Genomic DNA, 25,543 nt, shown 5'->3' with positions numbered 1-25,543 from the left:
AATGAATGGGTGGCTGGCTGGCTGGCTGGGCGGTTGGGTGGGTGGATTCGGGAGGCGTTTCAGAGTGCTGACATTAGGCCACCCTTACTTCTGACCGATCTGGGAAGTGATGGCAAACCTGCCCATTAGTCTTCTCTGTTTATATCCTGGTGTGCTCCCAGTTTGGGAGCCAAAGTTTGATTAGGGAATGTTTCCAAACCATCTCTTCCATTCTTACCTCTCCTGTGTTCTGTGTTGCTGCCCATTATGACTCAGTTCTCTTCATGCCAATATTTTAAATCAGCGTAGTCCTATATTAAACACAGAAAGTTCTGTTTTCTCGGAATTTGGACATACTATATTTTAACATTGCAAACCACCTCACACCGCCCCCGTGGTGCGGTCACCTGTGAAAACCACCTGTACTTCTGTCTCCTCAACATAAGGCCCACTGTGCCCCTGTCCTGGGGGCACCAAGCTCTGTTGGGGCTGTGACCTTCCAGTGTGGCCACTCTTACCCACCGTGTCTGTCAGAGCAGCAGCCCCGAGAAAGTGCAGAGGACCGGGGCCTGCCGATAGCAGATGCTCACGAAATGTTGTCAATGAATAAACAAAGAAGCGAATGGATGAATATTTAACTCTTTGCTCAGAAAACTGAGATATCCCTGGAAACAGCCACTGCCCTGCTCAGCCCTGACTTGGAGGCAAACAGGAGTTTGCTTTGCCCCAGTGGAAGCTGTGTTCCGGTGGGTTTCATGTGCAGCCTGCCCCGAGGTTCGAATCCCCAGAGCAGTGTGAGGTGGTTTGAAATGTAAAAGTACAAACGTGCCACTTACACTTGATGTCTCTGTCTAACATTCTGAGTGTTCTGGTGCCCAAGACAGAGGAATTAGGAGCTCACATGGTGTAACTGACTCAGGGATACATTTTGCCTCTGGGAAAGTAAAGCATGTGGTAGAGACGCAACATCAGCATGAGACCGTGTTGTCCGGCACTCAGTCCTGCTCCTGATTCGCTGATTTATTTATATTACAGATTTGATAGGTGCTGGTCTTCTCCTAAGCAGGCTATGTAGTTGTTGTTGTTTTAAATACCAAAGTTTTACTTGGTTTGAGTCAGCAAGGGATTTCAGTTCCATTTTACAGGTTGATCTTACAACTCATGGTCTCTCTCTCCTTTTTCTCTTCTAGGGATTCCTGACAAGGAGAATGTGAGTAGCTACTCTCTCTGCCTAGCTTCTAAAAACTGTCAAAAGGTAACAAATAATCTTGGTAACCTCACCAGCAAAGAGGGCTCTTCCTTCACATTCAACAGAGCAATAAATATTGTTCTAATCTGATTCCGGCATCTTTGGTGGGTCACTCTGAAGTCTAAAGGGGAGAAGGTCGATTGCTATGACATGGTCATCACGTGTCCTTGGCATTAGGGAGTCTGAACAAAGGTCATTTCAGGGGCAAACAGTCCAAGTGCTTAGTGTTTTCTTTTTCCCATGATGCATGCATACCGGTAGAACAAATCATCAGTTTAACAGCCTAAAGACAATGTGTTGTTTTTCCTTAGTAGGAATACAAAATATGAAATTCAGGGTCAGAGGATGAATTTGCCTAATTGGATCCAAGTACATTGAAGTCATTGTTTCTCTTTGGAAGTAGAAAATAATTAATTGCTATAGTTGTTTATGGAAAACAGCTAGAAGGTTTAGGACAAACCTTTCCTAAGAAACAGAACCAAGCATGCGTTCTAAGGATGGTAGTGGTGTAGTGGCATCGTCTTTACACGTACATAATCAATAATGATGTTAATTGTATTAACTGGAATCTGGATTTAGACAACAACATGGAAGGGTTCCTGATGGAAGCATGGAGTGATTCACTGGATGTGGTGCTCGGTGGCTCTCAGATGGGTCATCTTGCCATCGTGTCCCTTGGCGGCTGTACCCAAGTGGCAATGCTACAGAATTGTCACCCTGTTCTTTCCCTGCTTTCGGTCCTATGTCTACGGGCTAAGACATGGTCTTAGTTAAATTCCGATTATTTCTGTGTTCCTCTTCAGAGATCTGACTCTAGCTTTCCTTAGGTCTCCCTCCTTTCATAACCTTGGTTGTAAAGGGCTGGGTGGGAACGCTGGCCCACTGCTGTGCCACTACAGATTTGAGTTCAAGGCCAGGCAGTGTTACTTCAAGTTTCACACCAAAAATTTACGTGGCTTATTCAGCAAAGGATTTTAGTTCCTCCCTGTGAGGCCCTGTGCCAACTACTTGACTTCTCTAAACATCCTTGCCTCATCTTCAAAACGTGGATGTTAGTCCTGACCACCCTAAAAGGCCATTACGAATATTGAATGGGATAGTCTGTGGGAAGCATAGAGACATTACAGTAGAGCTCAGTAATGTTAGGACTATTATTATAATTATTCGTTTCTCAAGCTCCTCTCATTTTCTAGCTGTCCTTCCTTCTCTGAAAATGTTCTAGCTTTTATAAAGTAACTGTCTTTTGCCTTTATAGCTCTCCTTAAAATACCTTTCTTCCATGAGCCTTTCCATTGATCATTTGCTATTTAAAAAATAGCTTTAGACACAGACAACAGTGTGGTGATGACTAGAGGGGAAGGGGGGTGGGGGAGGTAGGAGAGGTATGGGGGATAAATGGTGATGGAAGGGTACTTGACTTGGGGTGGTGAACACATAATACAACATACAGATGATGTGTTATAGAATTGTACATCTGAAACCTATATAATTTTATTAACCAGTGTCACCCCAATACATTGAATTTTTAAAAAATCTGTATGTGTTGAGTAAAGCTCTAGACAACCAGGCTCCTGGGATTCTAAAGCCGTAGCCTTCAGAGCCCAAAGTAACGTACTGATTCTGCCACCATTTTGGACCCGGATGTCCCAAAGCACCCGTAACAAAAACCACACGGGTCCTTAGCCAAATAAAGATGATAAAAGAGCCTGCTGCTTCCTCGTCCAGGGACCATCAGTGATGAGGAGAGCGTACGGAATGGCCAGACCCCAGGGAGTCTAAAATGTTCTAAGCTTCAAAAGGAAGCTTGTGTCTCTCTTAGGCCCCAGGTGACCTTTCGTTGGGACCTCCCAGCAGTGGGAGGACAGGCACAAGGTTCTAAGCAGAAAGCCTACCAGCTGTCACCATGTCGCTCAGGGACAAAATAGGAATTTGAAGTTTGCAGGAAGTTTGGTACAGTGATGTAGGGGCTGGCCAGGCGGTCTCGCCTGTATTAGTTGTGGTGTCTGTTTATTTGTATGTGTTTGGGCCCTTCTGAGTCAGATCCTCTGGCAACCGGACAAGCACACGTTTTCTCTGTCAGCAAATAGAGTGGCTGTAACGTCACCCTGTGCTCTTAGGAAAGCTCTCCAGTGCCTTTGGTCAGAGTAAAGCAAATGAGATGAAAGATACTGGTGAGCAGAGTTGAAGCTCCTAGACAGATAAAAAGAAGCTTAAGCTCCTTAATGTGGTGCTAATTGACGTTTTTCCTTTGGAAGAGACAAGTTGTGTTGTGATGGTTTCTTTAATCCTTTATACTCTTTAACTACATGCTGGGCAATATTATATTCCCTTTCTGTTTCTAAATAGCCATAACAGGCCTGTGACTGAAATAAAAGCACTTAACACTTGGAGTGCGGGTGAATTTCCCGCCAAAATATAAGATGGCTCTGTCTTTTGGTTTTGTTCCATCCACCAAAAGGGTGGATTACAAACAAATATTTGGTAATACGCAGTTACAATCGGCCCGAGTTTACACGTTTCCCGCACTCCACCGCAAATCTATATGAACCGAGTTAAAGACGGCTCCCGCGGAGTACAATTCACGCGAGCCGACTTAACTCGTTTCCTGCACTCCAAGTGTTAAACTATTGTTTCAGTGTCCAAACACAGTCTTTGTGGAAAGCATATATTCTCCTTTCCAGCTTCTACTCTCGATTTTGTTAATCACCGTGTTTAACTTTTAATCAAGTGTGTAGATGTCAGTAAGTGGTGTTTTTACCTGCCTTGCCAGCTATATTTTCTTTCCAGACCCAGGCTTAGCTTGTATAAAAAGAACTTTATTTTCATAAATTGCACTTTCGTAGAAACAAATGGGCTGGCAGTTAATTTGCAAGAGTATTTTGTTGACTACTTACTGTAATTGATAGGGATTTTTAACTTTAGGTACCACAGGATACTGGAACCTATAAAATAACTGATGAAAATATTAGAAAAATGACCATTGACCCAATAAGGCAAGTAGACTATTTTGGTAGGGGTGTAATTGTTTGTGGCTATTCGATTTATAATGAAATTCTTCTCTTTGATTTAAGTTGGGGTTTTTTTCTGTCTTCTCTATGTGCCATACCTGACTGACCATGTTTAACTCAGAAGCTAAAAAAAAATCACAAATAAAAGAAAGCTTTGTAGTTGAATATTACTGTTGTCCTTTGAAGGAATGAGCTTGCCTATAATTTATTGCTACTTATGTTGACTTTGCTGCTTACTGTGCTATGTATCCTTCTGAGAGACAACTGCTATGGAGCTTTGTAGTCTTAGAAGTTTATAGTTTTCTTCCTAAGTATGCAAGAAGCTGGAAAATAGACTCAGGAAGAAATTACAAAATAATCCCATTTCCTGACTTACAGCATCTTGTTTCCAAAAAGATCATTTGAGATCTTCATTTTTAAGGCAGTTGTAGTATTGATAGTGTCGCTAGCAAGTTTCTTGCTAACTATGGAAGCATACTTTCCTAGTAAAGAACACTACCAATGCAGAGATCAAAGGTTTCCAAAGTGCTGGAAGAACTGACACTAGCTATTAATAATGAGCAAGTCTGGAGGGCCTTATAAAACTATCTGTAGGTCTAATTTTAAAAAGATGACTTAAGTCCGGCCTCGGTAGCTCAGTGGTTGAGCATCCACGGTTTGAGGTCACAGTTTGATTCCTCGTCAGGGCACATGCCCAGGTAGTGGGCTCGATCCCCAGTGGGGGACATGCAGGAGGCAGCTGACCAATGATTCGCTCTCATCGTTGATATTTCTCTCTCTCCCTTTTCCTTCCTTTCTGAAATATATCAATAATAATAAAAAATGACCAAGTTTGTCAAATGCTTTAAAATAGTGGATCATTTATATGAAGAACAATTTTCAGAAATTATTATAAAGACAAGGTTTTAAATGGCAGATAATGGAATAATCTACACACTTTTTGAAAATTCTCATTGAGGGTAATAGAGTAATAATAAGCAAGTAACTATTAGGGTTGAAAGGTTAGGAGTTTTAGGAATTTTTAGGGACTATAATAACATTTATCTCTATTGCTCTTTTTCAAGGTTAGAGAAAACAAATTAGAATATTTCTCACCAATTAAATGACAACATCTTATTTTGCCATTATAAACTGGCTATGATTCTGGGCCAGATGAAGAAAAAAGGCAGGCATGTTTGCTGATACAAACTTAAAGTGCAAAAAACGTAGATAATCCCATAAAACCCCTGTAGCACACCTACTGGAGTCAAACCAACAGTTTTCTGCAGAAACAAAGGTTTTTAAAATCTTGCTTTAAAGCATGACTGGTCCGTGTCCGGAGCTTATCCGAGTGTCTTGGCCAGAGTTTGAGGGCTTACCCAGCAGCCGTTCTCTCTGTTCCTGGGTGAGAATAGTCTCCTAGTGCTGACCCCACCCTGAGACAACACACATGTCACGTGGGCTGAGGGTGCAAAGCTCCACACAGGAGAGCAAACCAACCAAATGCTGGGGACTTAGAAAATACTGAGCCTGCTCGTTTTGATTTTGAAGGGCAAATGGCTTATCGCCCGGTGAAGATTAGATCTGGGGTGTTGCTGACCCCATTCTGCGTGATGTCTCGTGTGTAAACACGCATTTCTTCAGCCGGCGGATTGGAATGCGTCACTCAGGGAGCCAGGACTTACTTTGCCCAGCCTCCTGGAGCACACCAGTGGCGATGTCGAAGGTGCCACGGACAGCTTCAGCTCTCTGAAGACATGTTTGTTTTTGTGTTTGTGAGTTATACGTTTTACGGGGCAGAATGCCCTTGTGAATTTCTTCCTGCTTTTTATTCCATCTGTTCCTCTCCTCTGTGGTGAGAGCTGACGGTGCTGTCTCTCTCTCTCTCTAGCTTCTGCAGTGGTATATTGATTGGATTTGTAACGTAATGTGCAGGCAGTTGCCCTTCAGCTAAGCAGTAAATGCAGGTAACACTCCAAAAATCTGACCTTGTGTTGTCAATTAGACCATGTGTTTGTTGCCTCTGAATCAGTGGTTCTCAACCTTGGCTGCACATTAGAATCACCTGGGAATCTTTTAAAATCCTGATTTCTGGGCCTCAGCCTCCAGAAATTCTGTTTCTTTGTTACTAATGTTGTGGCCCACCCCATACAAAGAAACAGAATTTCTCGGAGGATGAGGCCCAGAAATCAGGATTTTAAAAAGATTCCCAGGGTGATTCTAATGTGCAGCCAAGGTTGAGAACCACTGCTCTAAATGTTCTTAGTTGTGTTCACGGGACCTACTTGTCATGAGTTTCCTTGGCAAAGGGGCACCTACTGGGGTATATTGGGGTGCTGCCTTGTTAGCATATTTTAGAATTATGTTTATAATATTATGAATTGCATTTGGTGATTGTTTTAATGCTCTAATTTTGGTTCTTCTACATTTAATTTTTTTTTTTAGGTCATAGAACTTTTTTTTTTAATCCTCCCCTGAGGAGTGAGAATATTTTTTCCATTGATTTTTAGAGAGAGCAGAAGGGGAGAGAGAGAAATATTGATGTGAGAGAAACACATCAATTGGTTGCCTCCCATATGCCCCCAACTGGGGGTGGGGATCGAACCTACAATCCAGACATGTACCCTTAACCAGAATCAAACCTGGGACCCTCCGGTGCGCAGGCCTATGCTCTAATCCTGGGGTCCTCAAACTACGGCCCGCGGGCCACATGCAAATACAAATACTGTATTTGTTCCTGTTTTGTTTTTTACTTCAAAATAAGATATGTGCAGTGTGCATAGGAATTTGTTCATAGTTTTTTTTAAAACTATAGTCCGGCCCTCCAACGGTCTGAGGGACAGTGAACTGGCCCTCTGTTTAAAAAGTTTGAGGACCCCTGCGAGTCTAATCACTGAGCCCGCCAGCCAGGACAGGACATAGAACTTCTTAATGTTGCTGCCAGGCTGACGGGTTTTGGGGGTTGTCACTGATGGTTTTCTAGGGCTGCTTTGAATATATTCTCTCAGTTGTTTCTGTAATCAGAATTTGACTTGGCCAGACGTCACAGAAAGGACCTGGGTAGCATTGAATAGTTAAGCATCATCATCATAAAAGAAATGAGATTCCCACTCTCTCTAGCCAACAACTTCTCCGGCTCTCACTTTAAGACATAGCATGGCCTTCAGGTGAGCCTGCTCAGTAGCTCGCTGCCGAGAATTAGTTCCACTATCAGCGGGGACAAGGAACCTAATCTCCTGTTGATAATAATGTGCTCCACTGCTGATTCCAAAGTTATGGGAGAGAGAATTGTTGTCGGCAGAAATATTTCATCCTGTGCTGCAGGCAATTATGTTCATCACCAGTAACTTTGAGTTGCTAGTGTATTATCTCAACTGATTGTGAGGATAAAATGCATAGTATCTTTCATGTTTGATGAATTCGAAGTTTTATTGTTCTTGTTTTGAGAAATTGAAACCAAATTATTTGCAAAATATGTCTTATGTGTAGGAGAGAAAATTATAGTGTTCTCAGATTGGATAAATTAATCTAGTGATTGCATGTCATTTAGGATTTGAATTCTTTCCTCATAACAATTCTTTGTCAGACAGACTCCCCTGAGTCCAGAGATATTAAAATATTCTGTAGTCATTCTCTTTACCTTGAGGTAAAATTGCATTGAAGCGAGATAGGTGATAGATAAGCATATACATGCACACACACACATATACAGACACATACATATGTTTGATTGTACAGATATGTATTTATCTATTTTCATTCTTAAAATTTTCAGAAACAAATTTGTAAAGCCACCTTTAGTAATATGATCTGGCATTCTTATTGTCAGTTTTTATCAATGTTTAAGTTCTCTTTACTTTAACTTAGTTTTATTTTCTATTTTCCTTCAAAGGGTGATTCAGAAATACCCATAGAATATGCCATCTATTTGCTCAAAAACCTTTCATTTGTTGCATGTGTATTGATCAATCCCAGGCCCATGTCAGGCTCCAAAAATAAAATACGGTTCCTTCAGGGCATTGCAGCGAGCAGATGGAGGCAGACATGTGAACACAAAAGTACCGTGAAGGGTCATGGGCACATGTGGGCAGAGTGTGGCATGAGGTGTGGCCTTAGGAGCTCTCCAGGCTTGAGCTGAAATCCAGCTCTGCTACTTACTACCCATGTGAAGGTAGACAAGTTAGTTAAAGTGTCTCCCTGTTTCCTCATCTCCAGGAGGACTAATGGGATGAAGCATGCCAAGTGCTTAGCCAGTGATGCAACCCACAGTATGCTCTCAGGAGACACATTGGGGCTGGGGGTGTCTTCTTTTTTAAAATGGCAGCTCTGGATGGCGGATGCCTTAGGAGCCTGTTGTTCACTCTGATACCCAGCTCCTTTTCTGCTGTAATTTGCCCAGTCAGTGCTCCCTTATTTCTGATGTTCTCCTTTGTGTCCTTTCTTTTCCCTTCTCTTGAACGACTCACTCAGCAAAGCTTTCCATTGAATCTTGCCCTCTTTTACCTTTTCCATTTGTCAAGGTCATTTTAAACTTCATTCCAGTTCTTCTAAGTGCCAGCCACTCCCACCCACCCAGTTGGGAATCATTGTCAGATTTAATGAGCATGGTTTTGATTCCATGGTCAAGGCATTAATCAGTATGTTAACATCTAGCAACATTCAGCAGATGACCTAACCTTGTGGAATTTAATTTGTTTGTACTCATTTATTTGTATACATGATAAAATTACCCCTTCCAGATAGGAAGAAACACACACAACAACACTTAGGAAAACACCCCATGAGAATACTGGATAAAAAAACAAGTATAAGTCATTAAAGTCACTTTTGTCATGCTTTTCACTCACTTGTAATTTGGGAAAAAAGGAAGACAATAATTTTCTTTCTATTTCAGGAGGCATTGGTATGACTGAGTTCAATGCTCATTCATCGTTATAGTCCCTGTCCCCAGAAATGCATCAATTTTTGTCCCTGGCACTTCATAGCCAGCAGCATTGTACAAGTCACTTACCTCCATAAGGTTCAGTTTCCTCATCAATAAAAATGGTGATCCCTGAACTACTACAATAAAAGGATTGCTTGGGGCATCAATGACAGTAAGGCATGGGGGAAATCCCAAAACTGGGCACTGCTCTCAGAAAACACAACATTATATTAAGTTCCCTGGAGCTTAATGCTAAATAAGATCACACCCTTGTCTATGGCCTCAGCCCAAGGACAGTATTCTGGCCTGAGGGATCATGGAGGTTGGCCAGTGGGTTCTGGTTTCTATGGAGATTGGGGTTGGGAAGCTTTATAAAGATGCCCTTGCATCCTGTTAGGACTTGGTCCAGTTCTAAGTTCTGGAAACAACTTAGGATGCCAAATGGCAAGTCATAATGTCCTTATAAGTTGGCTCAGCCAGGAGAATGAGAAATTCCTGAATCACACCAAGTGCTTACTTGGTGCTGTAATATGATAACCCGACCCCAAACAAAGTGAGGAAACCGCACCCAAAGTTGACTACAAGGATGGACGAGGATAGAGAGTCAGAACAGGAACTCCAAGCTAAGCTAGGGAAGGCGCCTGGATTGTGTGGGGCACAGCAGAGAATCATGGATGTTGTCACAGCAGTCCGCCCTGGGCCTTCTAGCTTTAGGGTGTGTGAGGTTTTTTAATGTTTTATGTTTACCCAATCCTCTCAGTGTTAAAGCATTGCAATGTACACTGTCTAGTAAAGGAATTTGTAACATAAATACAAAAGTTGCTGTATCATTCAACAAGGTATTCTTTTAAGCAGCAGGTAATGGGCCCTCCCTCACCTACCCTGCAACCTCCTACTTCCCAGCTTTATATTTTGTGTTTTTTCTTCCTCTCTCTTTGGTGTGTAGTATATTTAGAAAAACACTTGGGCTCCCTCTGGTGTCCATTCCAATATTTCTGCATGTCTAACCTTAAAGCTGAAGCTTCAGTTACCTGACACACCATTTTTGGATAAAAGTGGAAGTGTTAATAGTAAGTGCTATTTTCCTTTGTAAGATGCCTGATAATTGGAAACATCCAAATTGGATAAAATACCGAATTCATTCATTCATCCATCTTCCATCTAATATGCTGTTGATATTTGGCTTTCCTGAAGAAGGGATATTTAATCTGCAAGTCCATAGAAATATATTTAATTCCAATCCTGTAGGTTAAACATATTTTCTCAAACAGAGATTCTGTTAATAACTAAGTTTTTATAGAATGCTTCTTGTGTATTAAATCAGAGTTAGGCATGGTGGGAAACAATTTGTTACTTATCATTTTAAAAATATATGAAAATGCTCTTTTTAAATGGTTGACAGTGTTATATTATTTCTTTTTTTTTCTTTAAATCAAATCAAAGACCCATTCTATTTTCCCCAGAGAATTTTATCCTATGAAGTGATTATTTTTCTAGGCCAAATTACTTTTTAATTGTGTCAATGTATTAGTCAATATACAGGCTCAACTGCAATTACATAGACCTAACTATAAAAGTCTCTTAAATTAGATAGAATATAATTTTCCTTCATGCTAATTGTCCACATGTGAGCTGTCCAGGGTTAATATGGTACCCCATGTTGTAAGGTATTTTTATGATTGGAAGTCTCTTCTTGGTTACCTTATTCTTATACTTACATGTATCCAAAAATATATATATATATATATATATATATATATATATATATATATATATATATATAAATTTAAATCTTAGCATTTAAAAAATTCATATGACTGTAATCTCTATTAAATTTTTTCTTCTGGATTGAGTTATGACAGGCTCTGAAAATAAATTATGGTACCTTCAGGGAGTTGCAGTGAGCAGATGGAGACAGACATGTGAACATAAAAGTACCATGAAGGGTCATGGGCACGTGTGGGCAGAGAGTGTGGCATGAGGTGTGGCCGTTAGCAATAGTACACAGTTGTCAAAACAAACTAAATATTTTATAGGTTCTTATAATTATTAAATGTTAAAGTAAATTATTATTGAAAATGCATCGCTAAGTGACTTGGGTGCTTTTTAAAAATGAATTTGTTATCAGTGCAACAGGGGTTTAATATTAATTCTATTCTCCTTTTTTGGTTTTTAGATAAGTAAATACTGGGAAAGCCTGTTTACATAAGTAAGCAAATGAGAATGGAAATAATCTTAAGTAGCAAAGTCACTAAGTTCTTTGACTCCTAGGCAGCTAGTGCGGTACATTATGCAGAGATGGAGGCGATGGTAGAGTCCCAGTGGAGAAGATGGGAAGAGTTGCATTCTAGATGGATTTGGAAAATGGAGTTCATAGGATTTTCTGGTGGATTAAATGTGAGGAGAGAAAGAAAGAAGGGAGTCAGGGAGAACTTCCCCGTTTGGGGCCTGACCACATGGAAGGATGCAGCTGCCAACAGCTACGCAAGGGAGAGCTGAGGATAAAGTGAATTTGGAGACCTAATTTGAGGTCATTGTACTAGACAGAATCCAGGAATGCGGTGTGATTAGACTTCCTCCTGGTACTGTCAATAGTTAATGAGAATAAACATTTGTGAGAGTGATAATGAGGTTCGATGTTGGGTATTTATACTGAGTAGTATGTGCCTGGGGCATGAATGAAATTAGAATGTGTCTGAAAGAAATAAAAATGAGGGGAAAATCAGCAAGAATTTTATTAGGTTTGTCACTTCCCTCTGTTATATTTTGTAGATTTTTAAGAGAATTTATGTTTGTAAGTAAACTCTGTGTCACTGTCGATGTCACCTTCTGAATTAATAAAAGGTTGATGTATGAAATATTTTAAGTACAAACAGGAAATGAATCAAGCTAACAAAGCGCTGCTTAACAGACATCCTCAGGGACCCAATTTAATGAATAGGTAGAGGGATATTATTTGTAACTTATCCCACAAATTATTTCTATATGACTCAGTGATTTTAAAGGGGATGGCCTGCTTGAAACAATTTGTTTTTCTTAATTAGTTTAATCATTCTTTATAGTTTCTAATACTACTAAATGGGATAATAACCCCTTTTTCTTAAATAAATTAATTTTTCTAACCTAGCCATTAATGTTCAATTAATAAGGTTTGAAGGAGTGAAGTAATTCCATAATAGGAGGGAAAATTATCATATTTTATTTAATTCTTTTTAAATCAACTCACATTTATTAAGGGCCTATTATGTGCCATGCAGGCACATACTTTGGCTCTAGAGATACAAAGTCCAATAAAACTAATTCAAAGAGCAAACAACCTAGTAGCTTAAACAGTCTAGGAGAGAGATAGGTAAATGGGTAATTATATCAGAATATGGTACTGAGAGAAATTAGAGCCAAGTGCTGAAATGCCTCACACATTGTAGAGCCATACCACTGAACACAAAAGATTTCTGAAAAAAAGAATGTTTCATTATCCACACACACCCCAGCATTCTCCCTCTTCACAAGAATGCAGAGCTATTGTATAACTTCAGACTATGTAGATTACAGGTGGCAGAAATACATATCAAGCCACCGCAAAAGCAAACAAGGGAGTAAGTTAGGGACTCGCAGCCCCAGTCCACAGGAAGAACAGGTGTGGAGCTGGCCTTCGGTTTACAGAAGCCAAGGGCTCCACTTATTTCTACTTCTCCCCAAGCCTGGAAACGTGGCCACCAACAGTTTCTAGTTCTTCCAGGGCAGCTACAGTTAGAAAATCTTGAGGAAGGATACTGACGGGTCTCGTGTGGGTCATGTCGTCCCTTTTCCCCCAACTCTGAGCCAGGGTGGACTCGGCTCTGAAATGAAAAGAAGGTCTGTGCCCAGAAAAGTGGGGGCCAGTAAATAATAGCTGTTTACTCTTTTCCAGTGAGGCACATTCGGCTGACTCCTAAAAAATCAGCCCCCTTCCTTTGGTGTACTCAGGTAGCATCATAATGCAATCAATATCTCATTTGGGGTTAGTCTTCATCCCTTGTTTATCAAGAAGTAGGACAGCAGCACTCACGAGAGTAATGTTGACATCACATTTTGCAATCGCTTTGATTGCAGTGTGCATCGTGCTTTAGAAATTCCATGCATTCTATTCAATCAGAATCACAGTGTCCTCTTCCCTGTCTTCTTAACATGGGTGATGTGGAAATTAACGAGATTTGATCTTGTTAAGTCTTTTGAGATACTTAGGTGTGGGTTCTGAACCAGTAGAAGACATAAGCAATTCTGTCTTTCCTAGATGTAGGAATTCTTCCTTTTTATCTAGTTGGTTTTAAGTCTGTGAAGTCTATGAGCCAAATTTACATTCAGATGAGCTTACATTGTGTGCCCAGAAAGAAATGTGTATGCCAGGAGTCTGAAATGAAGTCTAGCAAGACAGTGGATTTTTAAAACAATGGCTATATTTTCCTGGTCATAAATATGGTAGAGCTTATATCAAATATTTGGAAACATAAAACTATTTTATTTTTTTATTGCTTAAAGTATTACAAAGAGTAGTACATATGTCTCCTTTTTTTTCTCCCCTTGACCTTCCCCTGGCCTCTCCTACCCCCCAGTGTCTTATGTCCATTGGTTATGCTTATATGCGTGCATACAAGTCCTTCGGTTGATCTCTTACCCCGCCCCCCCGCCAACCCTCCCTGGACTTCCTGCTGTAGTTTGACAGTCCATAAAACTTTTTTAAACATCTACCATATATTCTACCACCCAGAGCTCTGTGTATTTTACATGTTTAATATTTAGAACCAAATTTAGTTTAATATATATATAATATATATAATATATATAATATATATTATATTTAATATAATATACATAATATTTAATATAATATATATATTTCATAGCCTACATTCAATTACGTTTATAAAGGACTTTTTATTATTTAATATTTTCTCAACCATTTGAGAGAATGAATTTCCTCTGCATTAATTTTTTTCCAAACAGCAATATGGATCTTGTAAAAGTTAGTTTTCTCACCATCCCCTCCCCATTTTCAGAATTATTTCTGTTTACATTGCTGTTCTTCCTTCATTTTTGACTTTCTGAGTCTTTCCCTGGTATTAGTCCCCTTATGTGTGAAAAACTTCCTTTAGAAATTCTTCTGGCCCCAATTTTCCTTTATCTGGGAATGTCTTTCTTTTCTCTTTTAATCTTCATTCCTAATGGATAGTTTCTCTGGATAGAGAATTATGGGTTGAGAATTTTAATCCTTCAGCATTTTTCATGAACCAATATTGATACAATATTGATAAAGTCCATTGTTTATTCAGATTTCCTTTTTTTTTACATGGTGTCCTTTTTCTGGTCCAGGAGGGATATCACTTTATGTCTTGTGGCCCTGTCACTTTAGGTTCTTGTAGGTTTCTCAGACTTTCCTCACTGATACCTGACAGATTTGAGGGCTAACAATCAGGTATTTAGGAGGATGTCCCTCATTTGTGATTTGGCTGATTTTTTTTTTCCCATTAGACTCAGATTATGGGTTTTGGGGCGAAACCCCATTTTCGTCACATCATATCAAGTATACATGTTATTAATACGACGTATCATTGTTGATATTGACCTTGATGACCCAGTTAAGGTCGTATTTGCCAGGTTTTCCCACTGTGAAGTCCCTCTCCCCCACGGCTCTTTCCATGCTGAACTCTGGAAGGAAGTCACCATGCACTGTGGACACTTTTGTGTTGTGCTCCACCTCCTTGATAGTGAAGATCTACATAAATTATTTAGAATTCTTCTACATGAGAGATTTGTCTCTTCTCTCACATTTATTTATTCAGTCATTTATTTATATCAGGATGGACTTGAGAGATTTTAATTTACACTTTGGGTTGTAATCCAATACTACTATATTTATTTTGTTGCTCAAATCGTTCCAGCTTTGGCCATTGGGCGCCCTTTCAGTTGGCTCCTGTGTTACTTTGGCAACTCCCATTGTTGTATTTTGGACATGTTCTTACTTTCTGACACAACCAGATGTGTGTATATTTCCTGTCCCTATCTTCGCCACAGCCATTTTGCCAAGGGTCTTTGGTTTCTTTAATTGAAGAATGGTATTAGAAACTAAGATCCAGATGGCAGGTGTGTTTGTTTCTATTGGGATGTTCTTGCTTCTAAGCCCTTTCAGCTGAGAGAGCAAGGAAATACATACAGTATACTAACTTGAGCACATACGTACCTGTGCATATTTGTTTATATATCCATCTATATCTATATTTAGTTCATACTGATTTTTCTAACTCTAATCCACCACCACATAAATTATTCTAGCCAAGATGTCTCCTTAAACAGTAGTCTCCCCCACTGTTTCAGTTTCTGTTCTCAGTTACCTTCAGTCAACAGTAGTTTGAAAATAGTAAATGGAAATTTCTAGAAATAAACACTTCCTGAGTTTTAAATTATGCACCATTCTGCATAAGTGTGATAAAATCTTGCTCTATTCCACCCTGTCCCTCCCAGGATGTGAATCCTCCCTTTGTCCAGCGTATCCACACTGTATGCCCTCCCGCCCATTAGTCACTCAGTAGCCCTCTCAGTTATCAGGTGGACTGTCCCTTAACACAGTGCCTGTGTCAAGTAACCCGTATTTTACTTAATAATGCCACATTCACTTAACTTTTATTATAGTATATTGTTAAAATTGCTCTATTTTATTATTAGTTATTGTTGTTAATCTCTTATAGTGCCTAATTTAGAAATTAAACTTCGCTATAGGTAGTATATGTGGGAAAGTCGTAGTGTATAGAGGGTTCGGTGCTGTGCACGGTTTCAGGCATCCACTGGGGGTCTTGGAAAGTATCTCCCTGTGGATAAGGGGGGCTACTGAGTGGTGGTTTATATGATTAAATATGTTTATACTTTCCAATGAGCATGCATTAGTCTGTGATTTAAGAAAACCAGTAACTCAGTATATGTCTTTACAATTGATAATCTGACTTTCCGATGTGTTTTTTTTTTTTAACAAAGCTGAATCTGTAATACTTTCACCTGTAGCATCTTCCTGCACTTTCTCCTCTTTTCCAACCAGCTCTGTGCTACAGCTAGATGTGGAGACTCCAAATACTTTAAACTCCCCGCTCTGTGATTTTGACTCCAGCCTGCATGCACTACCTCTAGCCTTTAGGTCCTTCATCCTAAAGCTCCTATTCAAGTCCCGCCTCCTCTGGAAAGGCTCCCTTGAGCCACCGTGGGCAATTGTTGCTACCCCTTCTCCTTGCCTCTCTATAAATCACTTATGACATGTACATAGAGGTCGACTACGTGTGATTTTCATGTTCGTGCCAGTCGACGGCAGCATAAGCATCCCTCTGATCTTGTGAAACCCACTTGCTGATTACTAATCAGTGCTGACTGCCTAAAAAAGTGTGTGCATTTTCTGACTGTGACTTTAAACAAAACATGAGTTGTAGTTTCCACAGCATGTAACATGAAATGTGTGTCACTTATTTTGAATTTCATACATTACCTAAAAGTATTTGTGAGAATTTGAGACTTTTGATGGATTCAACTTATATCTTCAAAAACCTATATGTGGCTGTAGAAAACTGCTTTTCACTTTCTCGAGAGTCAAATCATTGGGCTTCTTAAGCATAATAGCTGAGAAGCATGTGGTTGTGTAGTATTTACAATGGAATATATGAATAAATAAAATACTTGGATATTTTATTAATATTTATTATGATCTCCTTGAAGAAGTTATGTTTGCCAGGTATAGGAACTATTTAAATGAAATAGCTGTAAACATTTAATTAGAGACCAACTTTAATACTCTTTTTGTTTTAATTTTTCATATGTTTGTATTCCTTTGAGGGCGTTATTAGTGTTTAAGCAGTAGATACTTGACATTTGCAATCAGTATTCTACATTTTTCCCAGAATTCCTAAATGAATGAATATGTGTAAAAATGCCAGGCTGCCACCCTCCGTGGAGGTTGGTGGCGGCAACGTTTCTGCACACACACAGATTGCTGCCAGTTGGGCCGTGTGTCAGGATCACATATGTCTGGGTGCCGTGCAGATATTAAGTTTCAAAATCCCAAGGTCTCCTTTTTTCTATGTATAATGGAGGGTTAGTAAATATTTTCTTTTTTTTAATAAGAAGATTAAGTAAATTTCTTGTTCTAACATAGGTTTTTTTTCTTTTAACTTTTCATTAAAGCTTAGCATATGCATGTAAAAATGTACACATGTCATTTAGGTAAATACATGTTCACAAACACACTCATGTAAACTGCACCCAAATCAAAAAACAGAACATCACCACCACCCCAGAAAGAAACTCGTGTTTTCTTCTAGCCACTCCCCCAACTAAGGTTAATCTGTTTTTATACTTTAGATGAGCAGATAGGAATCACCTGGTACATACTTGCTGTACCCAGCTTCTTTCATTAAATATTATGTTTGTGAAGTTAATCTTACTCTGTTATGGAAATATATTATAATATAGTGTCCGTTCTGTTGTCAATGGACTATTATGAATAGTTGTGTTCTGAACATTCTAGTACATGTCTTTTGGTGAATATATGCACATATTTCTGTTGGGCTTTTATATAGTGGGTTTTTTTCTGTAGTAAGGAATACACATGTTCATATGTAGTATCTGTGTATGGACTTCTATAAATTTCAATTAACCCCTGAAATTATAAGCAGAATTTTGGGTATACGTCTGTATATGCATCTTGAGGGTGCCATCACTTGTATGAATTCTCAAAACTGCCCACAAAACTTTCAGAAATACTTAGCAAAACAATGAAAACTCAAAACTTACCTTGTGTCTATCACGAGAAAATAAGAGAAAGTCAAGATGATAGAGAGAGATGGTTTCACGCCTCTGAGGCCATCTGTTTTTAAGAACTTAGTTGACCTAATGAAATGCAAAAGTGTCAACTTTAAATGAATGTTTCTCCCTTTCAACCTTCAAACGCCTTATTACAGATATGAACTGAAGAAAAATGGTATTCCTAGGAAGGAAGAAACAAAAGTAAAGTAGTCCACAAATTATTTGCCAATATCCAATAAACTGAGTCTTTCCATATCTAACCATAAAGAGCAAAACAAATTTCAGAAATGAGAAGAGGAAAGATTCTTTCCATTCTTTTTATACCACTGCCAGGTAAGAACCTCCCCAGAGATTTCTCCATGTATTAGTCAAGTAAATATTTAGTGAATAATCCCTAGGTACAAAGCACCATGGGGATTCTGAGATAACAAGAACACAATTTTTTATTTTAAGGAGCTCATGTTGTACTTAGAGAAACAGGTAAACAGCTTTGGCACAGCAGTGAAATATTTGCAGTAATGGAAATTCAGGAAATGAAGAAAGACTGGACGTTCAGCTCAGGACACAACTGTTGTATGTAGAAAACATTCTATAGATCCCTCAAAATAAGAAATTCAGGACTGATGAACCCAGAGATGTGAAACTATCTCTCTCCATCATCTTGACTTTCTCTTATTTTCTCATGATAGATGCAAGGTAAGTTATGAGTTTTCACTGTTTTGCCTTTACCTGATCACTAATCTCCTCAAATGGTTCTTTAAATTGTTTAATCTAATGCATTAATTATGAATCTTTAAAGAACGTATGATGAGAAAAATCATTTGTTGTGGGCTGATTTTTTAAAAAATATATTCTTATTGATTTCAGAGAAGAAGGGAGGAGAGAGAGATAGAAACATCAATGATGAGAATCATTGATTGGCTGCCTTCTACATGTCCCCAACTGGGTATTGAGCCGAAACCTGGGCATGTGCTCTGGCATGTTCTCAGACCGGGAATAGAACTGTGACCTCTTGGTTCATCAATCGATACTCAACCACTGAGCCACGCCAGCCGGGCTGTGGGTTGATTTTTTTAAATGAGTTTCTGTAGTTTCTCAGATTGTGTCAGAGGGTGTGTTCCTAATTGGGCCAATCTCATTTTAAATATTTTGCAGCCCAAACCCAGCATTGTAGCCCAAATTTAGCATCATTTACCAGGATAATCCCCTTTGAATTCTAATAGATTAACTTTAGCACATTACAGAGGGCATTCTTAAATGTCCATAGAATAAGTTTATATCTATACATTTTTTTATTCAAACTAGAATTACAGAACATGGCCACTCATACTACATGTTTTTATTTACAGTATATTATTAAAAATGTGTTGTTATGTTACCTAATTTTACATTCAGGTCTGTGATTCATTTTGAGTTATTGTTTGTGAATGGTGTAAGGTCTGTGTCGAGGTTCATTTTTTTGAATGTGCATATATCCAGTTGTTCCAGCACCAATTGTTGAAAAGATTGTCTTTTCTCCATTCTATTTTCATTGCTCATTTGTCAAAGATCAATTTGTGTGGGTCATTTAGGTAGGTCTATTTCTGGGCTCTCTATTATGTTTCCATTTGTCTGTTTTTCTGCCAATATCACAGTCTTGATTACTGTAGCTTTATAGTAAGTCTTGAAGTGGAATAACATCAGTCCCCCAACTTCATTCTTCTCCTTCAATATTGTGTTAATTCTGGGTCTTTTGCCTCTTTATATAAATTTTAGAATCAATTTGTTAATATCTATAAAGTAACTTGCTAGGTCCAGTTTTTAACTTCTAGCTTTGTAGGAATAGAATCTCTGAAAAGACTGGGCTGGTGGTTCCAGCACTTGATACCGGAATGTGGTCTGCCTTCTTCCACTCCCACCCTTTCTGCCCTTCCTTCTCTATTGCTGGTCCATTGAGGAAGGAGAGGGAAGGAAGACATTTCTTTTTTAGAGTTCCTGTCTCTGTGCTTACTTTACCCAATATATTCTTGCCATCTTGTCTACTTTTTCATTAGTATTATTCATGGAATATGGTTCCATAGTTAACATATTAATCATAGTTCACTTAAATTTTCTGTCTGACAATTCCAAACTCTCTGTCATATCTGAGTCTGGCTCTGATATTTATTTAGTCTCTTCAGACTTTGCTTTTCCTTGCCTTTGGCATGCCTTGTAATTTTTGGTTACAAGCCCGACATGATGTTTTGGGTAAGAGGAATGGAAAGTAGACCTTTAGTGTGAGTTTTTTTGTTAATCTGGCTAGGGTCTGAGCTGTGTTTAATGTTTATTATAGTTATAGATGCTAGAGGCTTCTAGTGTCCTTGGTTTTGTCTCCTAGGTTTAGTTTGGGCTTCCGTAAGAACTCCTCCTTAGATAAAGTCTACAATTTTTTCTGTCAATTGTATTTTGTATTGGTTTCAGGTGTACAGTTTACTGGTTAGACAATTATATACTTTACATAGTTTTCCCTTTAAGATTTCCAATATCCCAACTGGCACCATACATAGTTATTGCAATATTAGTGACTATATTCCCTCTGCTTACTTATATCCCCATGAGTATTTTGTAACTTAGAGTCTGTATCTTACAGCTCTTTCAGTTGTAACCCACGACTTTCCTACTGGCATGGTTGGGGCAAGTAGGGGAAAGGAAGTGTCTTATAATATTATTACTAAATTTCGGCCATTCACAATCATTTCTTAGCTTCTTTTTCTCTTTTAGTTGAAATAGGAGGCTAGAGGGGACTAGAGTCAAAGAAATGCCTTCCCCCATGGGGGATAAGAATCTAGTAGAGTCTTTTCCCTTTGTTACAGAGAACACTCTGGTTGTATTTCACAGTGCTTCCCCCTCCCTTCCCCAATCCTACACCCCGCCCCGATTCCATAAGATCTTTTTTGGCTCTTCATCAAGAAAGCCTGATGGAGTTCTAGGAGGTATGGGGATCCACCTAAGACTGCCCTCCAGAAGTTTCTTACTCTCAAGCTACTCCACATTCAGCCTCTAGCAGTTCTTCAAAATTACCATTGTTAAAAGATAACTGAGGCATATTAAACATTTTAAGTTTATTTGAGCAAAAGTTGATTTGGATCAGACCCCAACCAGAAGTGGTTAGGAGTACTCTACCAACAGGTGCTCAGGGAGATACTTTTTGTAGAAAAAAGGTGGAAGCAATGCAAGGAAATTAACTGGCTATAGCTTTAAGCCTATTGGCTGTTTGTGATTGGTTGTACTTAGGTTTTAATTTCATAACCTTGAGGCATCTATAGGCTAAGACTTTGGCTGCTTACCTAAGCTACCATGGCCTTAGAGCCACATCAGTCTAATGACTTCCTTGTTTAATTAACTTAACACCATTTAAGTGTTCCTACCCGTCTGTGGTTTCTGTTCCAGGTAGCCAAATCTCAGCTGTTAACTCTGAGGATTCCCTTGACTCTCCCCATTTTGGGGTGGCAGTTTCCTCTACAATCTCAGATCTCTGACTGGCCTGAGAGGAGTCATTATTTTCATGTTTTTCAGCTTTTTCATGTTGTAAGGATGGGAGTAACAACTTCTAATCTCTATATGTGTGGAAGCTGAAATTGGAAATCTATAAGCCAATTTTGAACCAGAAAAGACTTAAAAAATAAAAAAGCTGCACATAGAAGCTGAAGAAGTCTGTAGATGATTTTTCCATTATTTAAAAAATGGAAAAACTTACAAAGTTACTTCACAGTGATGAAATCTGTCTATGAGTCTGACTTGGTCATTCCTTTCATTTCATCTGGTCAACCAAAGAGTGATGACATTGATGATCATGAATTACAAGACTGAGGCATACTTTGCTAAGACCTTAGTTGTATTATTCTAAAATGCCAAAACAAGGGAATGTAATTTCTAAAAGTATATCTTTTCATTAAATAATTGAATGTTATTCTCCCCACTTCCTAGAGATGTTCTCACCTGAAACGAGCAAGAGAAAATTTGAAATCCAGAATGTGGTTGCTTTCATTTGACTCAGATTGCCTCACTAATTATTTAGCCCATAGAAGTTTTGCTTTCCCAGCAAGATCAAAAACTCATTTAGACCGAGCACTTTGTCAAAGTCTTCTACTTTAGCCTGGCACATTGCTTTGCACACAATAGGCCTTCGTTAAATATTTGAATTAAATTGGATGCGGACTTATATGACTTTTTATTGCGCTGGGTTGCCAGAGTTCTGCCATGAGCTTTGTGTCCCAATCTAGCTTGTTAGTCTTATCACTTGGCTTGAAATGCTGTGCATTGCAAAAGGCTTCTGTGAGCAAGTACTTGAGTAAAAAGAATTACCTGCTTTCAAAAGGACCTGCATATGGTTTTTCACGAAACCTATTACAGTGCCTTATACCTCATTATAATCTACTGGGGAATTATTGTGCATCTTGTAATGGAGGCTAAATTCATATTTTTCACCACCTGATTAGTATTACTGAATTGGCTCTGGTGCCAAAAGGAATATTTTCCCTTATTGTTTCTCCTTTTCAGTAGTAATAGAAACATAATAAAAAGCAGTAGAATGCATCTGCTCTCCAGAAACAAACAAAAATCAATTACGGTCAATCCTGAGGGAAGTCTTCAGTGGAGAAAGCCAAGAAAAGCAGAGAGCTGAATACCTCTGCCTTTATCTGTTCTCTCTGCCTAGCTTTTTAGGATGATATTTTCATAGCCCAATTTGGATTCATTCATGCCTAGGTAAGAAGGGAGAATTTTTATTTTCAACACATGATTGATGTGTTGAAATGTATGAAATTTAATTGGAGAAGAGTCCATTTCTTTCTAGGACCCATCTGTAATATATATTTTCTGGCTGTAGGTCAGAACATAGAGCCACCCTAGGAAACAAACCAAAGAACATTAATGAAGGCTCACTCTGTGCTCGCTCACTCTCCACCTTCCCTATCTGTAGCCCAACACAGAGAGTGCCTGGGGGACATGGAATTGTGAGTGTTAGAGGGCCAAGAGCATCATGGGGAAATTTTGATGTGATTGTGGGAGGAGGTGAGTACCGCATTTACCTGCACCGCCATCTTGACTCTCCTTCCCCTATTGCTGGAAATTTTTAAGATCCAGTCTGCTATCTGACAACCTAGAAGGGCTTAAATGCTTTTTTCTCAATGAATTTGAGTCAGACAGAACACGAATTCTTCCAAAGGGTGAGCAAAGTCATCTCTAGAAGAAGAGAGCAGGTTGGGTGGGGTCATTGTCCCTGGGATTCAACTCCCAGTTATTAGCAGGAAGCTCAGTCCCTATGTGTCTCTGCCCTTGGTTTTCTCAATAAAAAATGAGAGAAGTAGTAAAATAAGGAGATGACACGCATCAGGGCACATGTGCAGGCCAGATGAATAAAGGGCCTGCCACAGGAAATGTTTGGTCTTGCCTTTAGGGCTGCTTTCCTTGTCTTCATTCTCATTAATATCACCAGGCCACTTCTTTCCCTGTCTCATTTAACCTAATCATTTATAAAATGAAATTCTTTTCCTCATTCTCTAAAGCACAGCTAAGCTGAAATTCTCAAAAGAACTTTACTTGAAAGCCAGGCGAAACCAAAAAAGGAAATACAAAAGCAATAAAGTCACACTCATGACCGAGGAGTTCCTGAACAGGCATTAGCAGGTGGCTGTTTTCCAGGGACCTGGCCTGCCTGTCACAGATGCCCTCTATCTTACAACAGGTGGCTGCTGGGAACCAATATAATTCTTAGAACATAGGCGCTTGCCTACCTGAATACAGTGTCCCCTTTCAAAGACAAATTGTTATTCCCCCAAAATAAAGCTTCCCCTGCTTTCACCCTGCATGTGTTCCTTGGAGGTTTTATTTAAATAAAGGGACTGAGCCTTCTCAAAGCATCCATTCATTATGTTGCCCCGAAACTTAAAACTTTTCCAGCCAGGGAAGTTTCTAAGAACGCCGCCTTTCAACAGATTCAATAGCCTCCCGGTCCTGGAATTGGAACTAGGGTTATTTAGCTAAAAGACAACCTTGTGGACATTTTACCCTTTTAGAAGCTGCAAATCAAAGGAACAATTCTGGTTGAAGCCTGATGCTTCCCCCTGCTTTTGTAATACTTCCTTTTCAGGACTCCAAGGGACCAGAAAGGGAACTACCCATCAAAATAAACTAACCTAAGGACCACTTCTTAGCATTTTGTTAAAATACAGCCACTTCTGTAGAAACAAACAAAAAGATGCAATTTTCAAATAATGTTTCATTGCACCTACTGGAGAATAAACATCCATCAGTAATCCTCAAGTGTGGGCATCTTCTCAATCTCTATCTCAGCCAGTCTCTCAAAGACTAGTGCCAAGGAAAGTAGCTTTTTATATAGGAAAGAAAAGATTGCCTCAGCAGTTAATCCCACATCCATCTACTCTCACGTTTACCTGCATCTCTTTCTTTCAAGACAGGAAAAAGAAATAGGTTTCTACTACTATTTTCAGGACTAACCAGAGGCTTCTACTACTTGGATATATAACCAGGCACAGTCCTGGGCGTATAAACCAATCTGTGTAATGTAAAGATGCAGGAGGCATGAGTACTGGGAACTCAGAGCTCAGAAGCAATCATGTTTTTAACTGCACACAGTTCCAGAGTCCTGGTACCTGCTGGTCTGGCACTTTTGAATATTTTGTTCAGACTTGGCCCCACAGAATTCTCTCTGTCTTCTGGGAGGAGGTGGTACAAACACAGGGACTCTGTAAGCTCATGGCCCCTCTCCCATTGAAAGGTCTATCATAAGGGAGCATGGGTTATTTTAGGGCAAAGTTGGTCTCTGTTGAAAGCTGCTATTGAATGGGACCAGACTGACATTCCTTGGTCTATGCCGGTTGTAAACAGTATGCTGCTAAAATACTATAATATTGCTTGACACCTGCACTCTAGTGATTTCAAGAGGGGAAAAAAGTCTACTGGATGTCAGAGAGGTGATGAAAAACATTCAGTGAGATTTCAGTCATGCTAAATAAATCTGTCTCATCTATTGTGTTCTTAAAGCTTTAAGAGTCTTTTCACTTTTTCCTTAATGCTATTATATTAAGAGCATCAATGCACCTGAAATTTATCATTGATAAAATGATAGGTATATGTTTATGCATGTCTATTTGTATTAGATGCATAAAGTATTTAAAATTAATATTGATTTTCATTTCCCCCAATTATATTTATATAATCCTATATAAAATAAGGATTAGAGTGAAAACCTAACAATTTATTTTCAATGTAATGGCTTCTGTTTGCAAAATGTAAGGCTTTTAATGTGAAGTATAATAATCTCTGTATGAGTTTTCTGTGAGTGCTATAACAAATTGCTGCAAGCTTATTGGCTTAAAACAACACAAATTAATAACCTTACGGTATTATAGTGTAGAAGTCTGAAATGGGTCTCATGGAGCTAAAATCAAGTTGTCAGCAGGTCAGTTCCTTCAGAGGCTCTGGGGGGAAATCCATTTATTGTTTTTCCTTTTTTCATCTTCTAGAGGTTGCCCTCATTCCTTGGCTCTTGGCCTCTTCCATCTTCAAAGCTAGCTGAATCCGGCCGAGTCCTACAGACTCTGCTAT

General features: G+C 39.1%; 1 protein-coding gene across 1 annotated transcript in view; it reads left to right on the top strand.

Moving 5' to 3' along the window:
- The window catches only part of RAPGEF4 (Rap guanine nucleotide exchange factor 4), a 298,063-nt gene that overhangs the window by 182,614 nt on the left and 89,906 nt on the right, over positions 1 to 25,543 (top strand). The window contains exon 7 of the mRNA XM_023744830.1: positions 1,170 to 1,189. Within this exon, the coding sequence (XP_023600598.1) occupies positions 1,170 to 1,189 (20 nt within the window). The remainder of the gene's footprint in view (positions 1 to 1,169; positions 1,190 to 25,543) is intronic.

Source organism: Myotis lucifugus, unplaced genomic scaffold (assembly GCF_000147115.1).
Source record: "Myotis lucifugus unplaced genomic scaffold, Myoluc2.0 scaffold_5, whole genome shotgun sequence".
NCBI classification, from domain to species: domain Eukaryota; kingdom Metazoa; phylum Chordata; class Mammalia; order Chiroptera; family Vespertilionidae; genus Myotis; species Myotis lucifugus.
The sequence above is the reverse complement of the archived record's forward strand: the minus strand, read 5'-3'. Positions and strand labels throughout refer to the sequence as shown.